The sequence below is a fragment of the Callospermophilus lateralis genome, chromosome 8 (genome assembly GCF_048772815.1).
Source record: "Callospermophilus lateralis isolate mCalLat2 chromosome 8, mCalLat2.hap1, whole genome shotgun sequence".
Taxonomy (NCBI): domain Eukaryota; kingdom Metazoa; phylum Chordata; class Mammalia; order Rodentia; family Sciuridae; genus Callospermophilus; species Callospermophilus lateralis.
In genome coordinates this window covers 123323038-123335494 of record NC_135312.1, presented here as the reverse complement: position 1 = coordinate 123335494, position 12457 = coordinate 123323038, and the positions used below count along the sequence as shown (strand labels likewise).

The 12457-nt window shown below is 42.2% G+C and overlaps 1 protein-coding gene across 2 annotated transcripts; it reads right to left on the bottom strand.

Annotated features, from left to right (window-relative positions):
- Nucleotides 1-7543, bottom strand: Ucp1 (uncoupling protein 1). 2 transcript variants are annotated; one of them, XM_076863937.1, is made up of 6 exons: nucleotides 7182-7543; nucleotides 6660-6858; nucleotides 2795-2995; nucleotides 2603-2704; nucleotides 1490-1670; nucleotides 1-583 (listed from the first exon to the last, which is right to left on the bottom strand). In XM_076863937.1, exons 1-6 carry the CDS (start codon nucleotides 7305-7307, stop codon nucleotides 469-471), a joined length of 924 nt encoding a protein of 307 aa, XP_076720052.1. In that variant the 5' UTR covers nucleotides 7308-7543; the 3' UTR covers nucleotides 1-468. The 2 variants fall into 2 exon arrangements, with proteins under 2 accessions (XP_076720052.1, XP_076720053.1); XM_076863938.1 differs by having other exon boundaries at nucleotides 2795-2992.
- Nucleotides 7544-12457: the final 4914 nt, after the last annotated feature.

Here is a 12457-nt window from a genome sequence, read left to right as displayed (position 1 = left end):
TATTAGCAATATTTTATTGAATATATTAACTGACAACTGTGGTTAATAAATAAAACAGTAAAATTTTCTGTGATAACTTCATCTTTAAGTATTTATAAATGTGAAATGCATTTATTTTTCCTTTTCCACCAGTTGACACTATAGTTAAGACACGTTAAACTTCTTTATATTTGCTCATAGAATCCCATCCCTCAAATGATTAAACGAAGGCAGTAACTTATCAGGGCATTAACATTTCCCAGGGTGTATACTGAATGTAATGTTTTCTTCCTCTTAGCATTGACAATAAAAATCATACAAAATTTTCCTTTCCTGTTTTTTTAAAAGAAAGTCCCAAACTGTCTACCAGAATTTCTTTATCTTTTTAGAGTGAACTAAGGGCAATAGGGTCGTTTGGGGGTTGTTTTTATTAGTGATCCAATCAGCAAACGTTCCCTCTGATGTGCTACATGCTTTTCTGGAAGCTGATCATGTGGCGCAGTCCACTGTCTGCCTGGACTTCATCAATTCTCGTTTCAGCTGTTCAAAGCTCACGAACATAATGACGTTCCAGGATGCCAGTCGCAGGAAGGAAGGTACAAATCTAGAAAAGTGCATGTCACCATTCTATTAGTGTTTAACATTCTTAAAGCTTTTATGGTACAGGTGGTTAATGCCTCTCATTAGGGTTGGGGGGTGGGGTACTGGGGATTGAACTCAGGTACATCCCCAGCTGCTCAGGGCCTTGCTAAGTTGTTGAGGCTGGCCTCAAACTTCTGATTCTCCAACTTCAGCCTCCTGGGCCACTGAGATTACAGGCATGTGCCACCACTACCAGTTTCCTGCTTGTTTTACAAGGTTTGAGACATTTACTATCACTAGAATAAACCTTCTTGAAAATATTCAGAAATTAAATTCATATTATATTTTCTTAGGAAAGTGATTTATGACATGATATGATTCATATGATATGTTGTAGTTTTATGGAAAAACGACCTGTTACTTAATACTAGTTTCTAGATGAGTTAAGCCACATCATTTTCTGCATCACTTTTCTAGATGGGTGACGATGACTTTTCTCTAGTTTTGCCTTAATAAAATTGTCAAAGTTGAATCAATCTATCAAATTCAAATAATGAAAACCAAATCTTATTTTCTCATGGCCCTCTATTATTCTTTCCTCTAGTTTATAGTTCTCCTGCTCCAAGAACGGTTTAATGATTAGAATATGGTCTTACACACTTTCCTATAGACTGAAACCAATAGGAAGGATATTGATTTTGAATAAGCCTCTAAGCAAAGCTGAGAACTTATTACCATTACAGCTGTTTCTTTTCTGGGACAGTGAAATTGAGAATAGATTGGAAAAGTGGATTGGCAAGGAAAAGTCCATTCTGAGTCCACTGCGCATGCTAAGGCTGGAAAGCCAGGTTCCAGCTGCTCAGGTGAGACAGAATCCAAGGCACACAGTGCCCTGCACACCACGCAGATGCAGAAGAGCACAACCTACCCTTTGAAAAATGCCGATGGCCCTTCCTTGTGGAGCATAGTCATTGCACAGCTGGGCACGCTGGTATACTGCCCTGGCGGAGAGTTAATAAATCTGGTCTTCACTACATCAGCGGGCGAGGACAGAAGTGTGGTGCAAAATCCAGCGACGAAAGCGGACAGCAGGTGGCAGGGGACATCATCTAGAATGTATCGATGGGACAGGTCAGCACCAGGCTCATTGTAACCCTGCTGGTCACAGGAGCTCAACGTGGATGTCTTATAATTAATCATAAAACACAAGGTCATGCTGGCATCTAGGCAGGTGGTCAACAGTACCTGGCAAAATGGATTGTAAACACTTGAGAATAACTGTTTGCCTCGTGGCCTTGGGGCCCAGCATAACGCCTGGTACATGGGCAACTGACACTTTTTAATTGAATGAAAGTCATTGTCAAAAGAGACTGTCAGTGTCTCTAGAAACAATATCACTTTGAGGAACTATCCTGTGGAAGATGAAATCACTGATGGACTCCTTATATAACTAGCTTTTTTGGCTACAGTGCAGAAGGGACTTACTTCCCGAATTCTGCCATAGAAGGAATATGATCCTCACAAAAGTTCATATGTTAGTATTAAATGAGAATAATGTTGATATGAAGGGTAGTTGAATTTTGGTTTTGCAGCAGCAAAAGTACAACAAAAATTTATTGCGAAAAATTTTATTGCCGCAAAACCGTAGCTCTTTTTCTGCTTCTCAAAACATTATATTTAATGTTCAAAATTGCTTAAGTTCTAAAATGGGAAGACTATTAGGAATAAGGGATTCAGCTGGACACAGTGGCACATGACTGTAATCCCAGAGACTCAGGAGGCTGAGACAGGAGGATCTCAAGTTTGAGGCCAGTCTCAGCAACATCAGTAAAGCCTTAGGAAACAAAATTAAAAAATAAAAAGGGTCTGAGGGTGTAGCTCAGTGGTTAAGTGCCCCTGGGTTCAATCCCCAGGACCAAAAAAAAAAAAAGAGAGAGAGAGAGAAAGAGAAAGTAAGAGATTCAGTAGAACATGGCTATAAAAACTCCAAGATGAAACAATAGAGGTGCCAACGTGTGTGTTGCATGTAATAGGAAGCTACCTTCTAGGATTTTGTTTCTCACAAGAGCCCCCTTCATCAGGTCATATGTTACCAACTCTGTGCAATTGATGATGACATTTCTCAACAGATTAGGAGTAGTCCCTGGAGAAAAAAAAAAAATACAAAGTTTAATGAAGTACTCTTGGATAAATGTGTTTTAATGGTTAGAAAATGCGCCTAGAAGTTAGTTACCTTTCCAAAGACTCCTGAAGCTCTCTGTTGTTGCTATAATTCTGTACGCATTGTAGGTTCCAGTGTAGCGAGGTTTGAGACCGTGTAGGTGGCTCTGTGCTTGGAGCCTGACCTTCACGACCTCGGTGGGCTGCCCAATGAACACTGCCACTCCTCCAGTTGTGAGTCCGGCTGAGATTTTGCTTCCCAAACTGGGTGCTGCTGTCCAGAGAGAAAAAATGATTTTTCAAGATACCAAATTCAAAACCCCAAATGCATTCCTATTTCTCTTAAATATTTCGTGGTTAGTGTTTTTATATTTTTACGTCTTCTCTATTTTCCCAATTGTGTGTTCATGTGTTGACCATGTACTAACAAAGGACCAAATCATAGTTGGGCTAGGAAAATTCAGTTGCCTGAAAGTTTTTTTAAAAAATAAAGACTTTCAAGGAAAAAGTTAAAATGTCTAAATGGACAGTGGTTTCGTTCTTTCTGGCATTCAGCACAGTTCGTCCTGTGTTTTGCTGTCTTTTTCAATATTTCCCAACTATGAGGAGGCACCGGTCACCTGTGATGCTTGTCTTCCTCCTTTCAAAGACGATGTTACTCACTGGACTCTGTAGTCTTAGGAGAAGCCCAGTAGACAAGTTGCTTTAACTTGTAGTAGTAGGCTACACCATAGAAAGAGGATGAAAGTAAGAAGAAGGAAGTCGAGAAGGTGATATTTGTCTTGAAATGTTGGAAAATTAGCTAATGTCACTCAAGACAGATCTCATTTAGCGGGGCCCGGTGATGCTTTCCTGTAATCTCAGCTATTCAGTAGGCTGAGGCAGGAAGATCACAAGTTCAAGGCCAGCCTGGGCAACTTAGGGAGACCCTGTATCAAAACAAAAAAGCTGGGGTGTAAGTCAGTGGTAGAACTCCTCTGGGTTCAACCCCCAATACCACCGCAAACAAAACAAAACAAGACAGGTATCACTTAATACAACTACAAAGAGTCATGAAGCCTAATACAACTTAATACAACTACAAAGAGTCTTGAAGTCATGAAATATAAAGTTATGGTCCAATAACATTTACTCATCAAGGACTCTCTCAGTCTTCCTAATTCCGTTTCCTAGTCTGTGAACAGGGATAATAATCTAATATTATTTATATATAATATTAATATCATATATAATATTAATATTATATCATATATAATATTTTATAATTTATATAATTATTATAATATTTATATTATAATTATATAATATTATAATATTTATATTATAATAATTGTATAATATTATAATATTTATATTATAATAATTATATAAATTATTATAATATAAATATTATATAGAGAAAATATTTATATTGTATAAAAATATTATATAAAAATTAATATTATATAAATAATATATTATCCCTAATATTATATATAATATTAATATTATACATAAATTATTATATAAATATTATATTTAATTATATACATAATTATAAATTATAATAACATTATATTATTCTTAAATAATATATTATTTATGAAGTCAATAATAATATTGACTTCATAAAATCATGGTGTGAATTAAAATAATATAGACAAAGCCCTCAACACACCGGATAGTACAGAGGAAATACACAAAACTGGAAGCAAATTTTCATCTCTATTCTGTTGTGTATTTGCTTGGCCAAGAGCTGAGCTTACACTTGTTGATGTCATGGTGAAGGCTGCCTTCACTTAGTCCCGTGTCTATGATCTCACTCAGGTTCACTTACCCTACATGCCAGTCTCCTTCCTTCCTGTCCTTCTTCATCACAGGTAGGCCCCTTGAGAGAGGCCGAGTTTGCCGCCTCTTTTCCTCCTCAGTCCTCCGCTCCTCCTCAGTCCTTCCACCCCTTTACTCTGATGAAGGTGTTTTTGCAATTCTGCTTCCTGGAATCTCACGTAGATCTGTCTCCTAAGCTCATGTGCCTACTGGACATCACCTCTGGGTGAGTCCTAAACTGAATCTATTTTCCCCCCATGAGATAGCTTCTATATTCCCTCCTGAAGAAGTGGTGTCTTTAGCCAGAAACTCAGAACTCACCTTACATTCCTACCTCTCCCTTAATCCTTACTTCTAGTCCTTCACCAAGTTCAGTCAATTGCACTTCCCAAATCTTTCTGATTGACCTCTCCTTCCCTATTGCCAATGCTTTGGGGCATCACTTGATTATTTCTTACTTTCTGACTCACCCCTTTCTTATCCTTTCTTTATATATACTCTATGAGATGTGTTTATGCCATTGTCCCTGCTTAATATTTTTTCAATAATTTTTCACCACTGTCAGCACAAAGTCCAAACTCCTTAGCATTAGCATGGCCTATGATCTGCTCCTTCCTGTTTTTCTCCCTCCTGGACAACATGCCCTCCCCCTCCGCTCTGTAAGTTCTCTCCATCCTGTCTGAATCTTTTTACATTAACTTCACTCAACTTGAAAGGTCTTTTCTTACCGCTTTGCCTGGATTACTCCTACTGATCCTTCAACTCAACTCAGACATTAGCTTTAGGAAAATCTGGTATGACCACGCCCCTGCAGCTAGGTGTGTTTCCCTTCACTGTGACATAGCACGTGCCATGATATATAGTTATCTATTGGCTCCTCCTCCCCACAAGTCCCCTACTCTGAACCATGAACATCTGTACATCTAACACAGTTTTTGGCATGTTGGCAGTTCAACAAAGATTACCAAAGGAACCAAATAGTTGCACCATAGAATAGAACCAAAATATATCTCATTCATTTGGCGCCTAAAGTACTCAGTGACGGATCAGAAGAGTCATTCTGTGAAGAAAACCACCCGAACGGACAGCTTTACGTCCTTTGTGTTTCATGCTCATCTTTACCTTGAACAATTCAGTATTGATCTAGAAACATACAGACTTTATTTTCACTTTGAGAGTACTTGTGTGGATAAGTTTAAGTTATATTTGTACAGATACATAATAATTTAAAATTATCCCATATACTTACAGTATTCAAAAGTTACTCAAGACAAATTATGAAATCAAGCCAAGGAGTTACTTCAATGGTTCCTTGTTAGCACATCTCCCTGGTTTGTCTACTTCACATGACAGCATCTCTACTATGTACTGTGTGCTTTTTGTGTCAATTGACTCCTTGGATACACAGATAATACCTTCTACTCATGGCATTGCTGTCCGGACTGAAGGATGTAGAGGATCATATGCCAGGTGCAGAGGGCAGCAGGTGTAGTGGTTAAAAGCTGGGGTCAGAGAACAGACTGCCTGGGTTTGAACTCTGGCTCTGCCCCTTTCCTGGTATGTGAACTTGGGCACGTTATGAAATTACTCAGTTTCCCCATTTGCCAAGGGATCATAATATCAGTATCTTTTCAGTTGTGATGTATCTCAACTAAAAGCCCAGGATACTGGAAGGACTTAAATACTTCCTGGCTAAACGGATAGGAGCTCAGGCTACACTGGCACTCAGGAATCATCTGATTCCTCCCAGGTGTTTCTGATATACTTTGCTGTTTAGGGAACTTTGCAGCCCATTCATATTCTCCAGAGGGAGACCTAAATTAGACCCCAAACTTGCATCAAGGTCTGGGTGATTTTTATAAGTAAATTGCATCTGAAAAAAAATGATTTGCTCACTTGTTTTTCTTTCTATGAACCTGGTGAAAGGACAAGAATTCAAATATTGATATTTTGTGGCCAAATTGTTATGGAGACCACTACCCTGTTTGTTGGTTTAGTGGTGCTGGGATAGAGGCAGGGCCTCCCATAAGCTAGACAAGTGGCTCTACCACTGAGTTCCACCACAGCCTCCCAGGTCACGTTTTCAAAGAGCCCAGCCCCTCCCGGGAACCCCAGTAAGGCTGTTTGCTTACTTTCATTCCCTGAGGTGAAGAACTCCTGGACAGAATCGTAGAGGCCGATCCTAAGAGAGGCGAAGCTTATTTGCCTTTGCAATCCCGCAGGCAACCCACTGTACAGTTTCACGGGCCCCTCGGTTTTTGCCAGGGTGGTGATTGTTCCCAGGACACCTTTATACGTAATACCACTGGAGACTGGGAATTCGCCTTGGATCTGGAAATGAGAAAGGTACAGGTTAGGGTTAGTACTTTGGTGCTTAGAACTCTTAGGGCCCCCAAATTTGGGGGGGGGGGTTGGCAGTAGTTATGGTCAACCCATCATCCTTGACCTTGGTTCAACTAGTCCCTGGAAAAGTTTCCGTTTCCCATCCCAAAGCATCCAATCCCAGACAGCCACGCTGCTCTCCAAGATTGCCACCATCCTTCCCTTATTGAAAGGGTGGTTGAGCCCAAACATTGCCTCAAAGGGACACACACCATAGCGGGCGGTCCTCTCTCTGCCCTTAGACCCCCAGCTATCCGCCTCTGGCTCGCTACCTGTAGCCGGACTTTGGCGGTGTCCAGCGGGAAGGTGATCACATCCGCCAAGCAGGCTGACACTCCGGCTGAGACGATCTTGATGCCCATGGTCGGGTGCACGTCGGAGGCTGTGGGGCTCACCATCCTCACTCAGAAAGCGGGGCCAGGCGCCTGGCAAGAGCGAAAGGCTCCAACCTCCAAGGCGGAAGTTCTTTTCCCTCCCGGCCTGGGCAGCGAGCCCACTCTCTGACTTCTGGGACAGCCACCACCAGGGAGGTGGCAGTCCAGAGGTGACGGCTGCAGGCGGAGCGCAGTGGTGCAACCGAGCCCGCGCGTCTCCCCCCGACGCTCGCGCCGGGGTGACTCGCTGCGCCCAGGCAGACCCGCGGTGGCATATATAGCCGAGAAGACCTGGGCGGGGGGACCGGCAGGGGTGTGCTCTGGTGCCGGTACCTCCCACATCTCCTCGCCCAGCGCCTGCCCAGCCGTCCTTCAATCACTAAATCCTTGGCCTGGGACCCCACCGTCTGCGCCAAGCTCCGGACGTCACCCCGAAGGCGCATCTGCTACAGGCAGACATCCCCTTCCTAGGCGCGCGGCACCCTCTATCACTCTCCTGCTGGGACCCTCGGCTGGGGCGGGAAGCTCATTTAGGGATCCCTAAATGAGCGCGATCTCAGAGCTCCAGCTAAAAGGTCCCCGCCAAGCCTCCTAGAAGAGACAAGTGGCCGGCGCTGGTGGCATTCCTCATACTCCTCGGGCTCCTTGCTGGCACCTGGCAACGTTTTCTGCTTCCATTTCTCTCCATTTTTTTTTTTTTTTCACCATTCTCTTTCCTTCCCGTCACTTTTCCATCACCAAAATCAGACTCGGAAAAAAATCCACGTAAAGACCAAGCGCACTCTGAGCTTTCAAAAGAAATAAAATGTTTGATTACTTTTGTTAGGAAAATGTCCAGTGAGATTATAGACGCCCTAGAACGCGGTCAGCAAGTTGCTACAGCACTGTACAAAATGAGCTATCCCTTGCTCCTTGTAGGTACATTTCTTAGGGGACACAGAGGAAGGGATGCAAGCAATAGGCAGGTGGCTTGGCTCCAGATGCAGCTCTACCACCTTATCAGCTCCGTGACCCTGGGAAAGTCATCTTTACTCCGAATGTGGTTCCAGGGCTACCCCAGGTCTGAATCCTGCTAACTATAGTGATAAGTCAAATACCCTAATGTGTGTTTTTGTGGCAGAAGATTTTCATACCTCTACCATTGTGCAAGAATTTATTTTGAGCATTTATTTATATGTTGAAAACATCTGAAAATGCCCTTTAAAAAATGTAAGTGGGAAACCACAGGAAACAGGAGAAAGAAAGAGGGCAGCGAGAAAGATCAGGCCCCCATCTTTCAAGACCTCCCAAGATAAGATCCTATGGATATTACCATCATCCACAGTGAGTCATCTGGGTCCTGCTGGTACTCAACACTGAATGCAGCCCTAAAAGAGTGAGTGGAAGTTGGAGTCATCAGAGGAAAGCAATTAAGACATGAAGCTCCTAAAGAATAATTCTCAAATCCTCTATAAGAAAAGGGGTGTGTTCTCTGCAAGAATCCAGTTTCGTTTTTTTGTTATTGTTGTTGTTGTTCGGTTTGGTTTGGTTTGGTACCAGGGATATGAAGCCAGGGGTGTTTAACCCCTGAGCCACATCCTCAGTCCTTTTTTATTTTTTATTTTGAGACAGGGTCTCACTAGGTTGCTGAGGCTGCCTTTGAACTGGCCATCTTCCTGCCTCAGCCTCCTGAGTCACTGGGATTACGGTGTGCGCCACCTTGCCTGGCAAGAACCCAGTTCTAAGGAATTTCCAAAGGAGCACACACTCTGAGGGCTTGCCTGAGGAAGGCCATGTGCACCAATGGGTGGACTCAGAATAAATAGGAGGAAGAAGACAGAGAGGTTTCTCCTCTACAAAGACCTGTTGAAATAAAGAGCCACTAAGGCAAATGAAGATGCATGTGTGAAGATGTACAGCAGGATATACAGGGAGGAGTCAGTCTTGGAGAGAAAGGAGAAGGGAAGGCAAAAAGTTGGAAAGAGATGAGCCCATAGAAGTCAAATGAGGAGCAGATCCTGAAAATCCATTCTAATTGTGGATTTATATTGTCGCCTCATACCTGTGAAATGCTTGTAAAATGCTCTCACATAAATATCACTTTTGATCTAATAGACAATACAGATTTATGAAAGTTTAGAAGTGGAATCAAAGATTTTTCAAAAGTGAATTGTTTAATGGGTAGCAGGTTCCGTGATGTAGCAAACTTATTGTCATAAGGAAGCTGGGAAGGGAAGGTGATTTTAGAGGCAAGGAGATGAGAACAACATTTAAAATCTTGAAATTATTTGGAAAGAATGGTGTTGTTACATGTGTAGCAGCTACTACAGGAAATTGCCTATAATTTGCTGAGAGAGTGAGAACTTGAAGATGGGGAGGTACTTGGGAGTTAGTGACATGGACGTGTTGAAAGGGGGGGGCACTTGCGTGGGACTAGGAAAAGGGGTCAAGGGCCCCACTATAGGGGAACCCAGAGTTCTCGCCTGAGAAGAATGGCCTCCCACAGGAAGAGTTAGGATAAGAAACAATATTTTGCCCAGTCCTGGAATCTGGATCTCAGATATATAATTAAAGAAAGATTGAGTCTTGACCAGTGTCAGGTTTGGGATAAGTGTCAAAGGACCAAAACAAAGAAAATTCTATTTTTTGGATTTGGTTCTCACATTCTTTGTGACCTTAAGGGACCCTGCTGTCGTGGAATTAGTATGTCATGAGGTTGATAGCCAAGCAGAGATTGGGTGTATCCAGCATGCTCCAACTAAAATGTATGAGGGAAATTACTCCTTAGTCACTCCAGGGACCCTCAAAATCAACTAGTTAGTCCCCAACTCTCACCTGTACCCTACTCCTGAATCTTTCATGGTGGTTCTATATGGAATGGTTTTTTAAAAATATAATTGCAAATTCACAACATTCTTCCTATCAAAAAAAAAAAATATATGAGGGTCCATGTCCCTTCTCCTTGCCTCTGGCAGGTTTGTGAATCCTCTGACTAACGGAATAAGACAACACCAAAGCTGTGTGGTTTCCAAGGCTGGGTCATAAAAGTTTTTGCAACTTCTGCTTTATTCAGTGGGACACTTGCTCTCAGAGCCTTGGGTCACTATGTATGAAATCAAACATCCCACCAGGCATCTGGTATACTCCTATAATCCCAGCTATTAGGGAGGCTGTTTGCAAGTTTGAGATCAGCCTGGGTAACTTAGCAAGGCCCCGTCTCAAAATAAAAAATAAAAAGAGCTGGAGATGTAGCTTGACGGTAAAGCACCCCGGGTTCAATTCCCAGTACCATGTGGGGATGGGAATTAAATTTTTTTGAGGTCATCTTGCTGAAGAGGCTCCATGTAGGCATTTCTGTTCCTTCCAAACAAGACACCAGACATTTAAGAGCAGGTATCTTGGACCCCACCAGATAAGCCCATCTGCCAGCTCATTACCACTAAGTCATCTCTGTCAACGCCAGCAGAACAGAAGAACCACCCAGTCAAACCCTGCCCAAGTTCCTGACCTATGAATACATGAGATGAAATCAAATGGTGTTGTCTTTAGGTAGGACAGGGTGAGCAGAACAGCAACTTCATTTATTTGGGGAGCTGGGAAAGGCATGAGCTCTCTCTGCCTCTTCCTTCAACCCTACCATCATGATGAGGAGCTGGATGCTATGGTAGGTGTCGAGTCTTTAGATTTGGAATCTTAAATGAAGTCCCAATACAATTGTAAGGAAGAAGCAGAGTGCACCAAAAGTTGTTTTGGTTTGCATAAAACATGTGCTGGTCTATTTTAAAGGCAAAGTATGATAAACTAAAGGAGAAGGAGAGAGGGTGACTTCTAAAAGGGGTGTATGTTAGAGACACAGTTAAAAATATTAAAAAATAGATCGTGATACAGAACAGGTGAGGACAGGTTGGAGAGAGGACCCAAGACAGGATGAAGAGGTTAATTTGCTTGAAAATGTAAAGAAGAATGACTGCATGACCTTCTGGGATATTAATACTGGGCTAGACACGATCGACTGAGACTTCTCCAGGAGACAGCATCAGTGGAGCTCCGTGGTGACTGGGGACCTGGGATGTGCCAGATACAATGCTGGCTATGAAGGATCAAGGAGAACCAGAACTGAAAACCTAGGCAAGGAGACCCTGCCAGGTCACAGAAGTTCAAGACCAAGGACGGTTGTGGATTCCCAGGAGCAGACTGACCTCACAGCCTCTGGGAGGCGCAGGGAAGTAGGAGAAAGTTTGTCTCAGGTTGGAGAGAATAGTAGGGGAGAGGGTGGCATCCCAAAGGGTCAGGTTTCTGCTGTTCTGGCACAAGAAGTGGAGAGGTAAAGAAGTGCAGTGTGAGCAAGGGTCATCAGCCTTCTGTGACGCTGCAAAGGGGTGGCAGCAAATTCCAAATGGACTCAATTCCCAGTCCTTCTTTTAAAATTTGGAACATGAACAAGTGCATTTGCTCAAACTGTGGTCGGTCAATCAGGAGCCACTGGACAAAATGTGTTCATCTTAAATCCAAAAGCAAAACAAGCCATTTTTTTGATTGATTTTATTTTTTTAAATACATGACAGCGGAATGTATTACAATTCTTATTACACATATAGAGCACAGTTTTTCATATCTTTGTATATAAAGTATGTTCACGCCAATTCACATCTTCATACCTGTTTTGGTGGGTTTTTTTTTTTACATTACAATTCTTATTACACATATATTCCACAATTTTTCATATGTTTGTATATAAAATATGTTGACACCCAATCGTGTCTTCATACATATACTTTGGATAATGATGTCCATCACATTCCACCATCCTTGTTATTCCTCTGCCCCCTCCCTTTCCCTCCCACCTCTCTGCCCTATCTAGAGTCTATCTATTCCTCCCATACTCCCCTTCCTTACCCCACTATGAATCAGCCTCTTTATATCAGAGAAAACATTCGGTATTTGGTTTTTGGGGGATTGGCTAACTTCACTTAGCATTATATTCTCCAACGCCATCCATTTACCTGCAAATGCCGTGATTTTATTCTCTTTTATTGCTGAGTAAAATTCCATTGTGTATATATGCCGCATTTTTTTTTATCCATTCATCCACTGAAGGGCATCTAGACAAAACAAGCCTTTGCATCTGAACCGTGTTCAATGCTCTCCTCAGCCACAGGTAGGTTGTATCATAGTGTAGTTATGCAGATGAATGA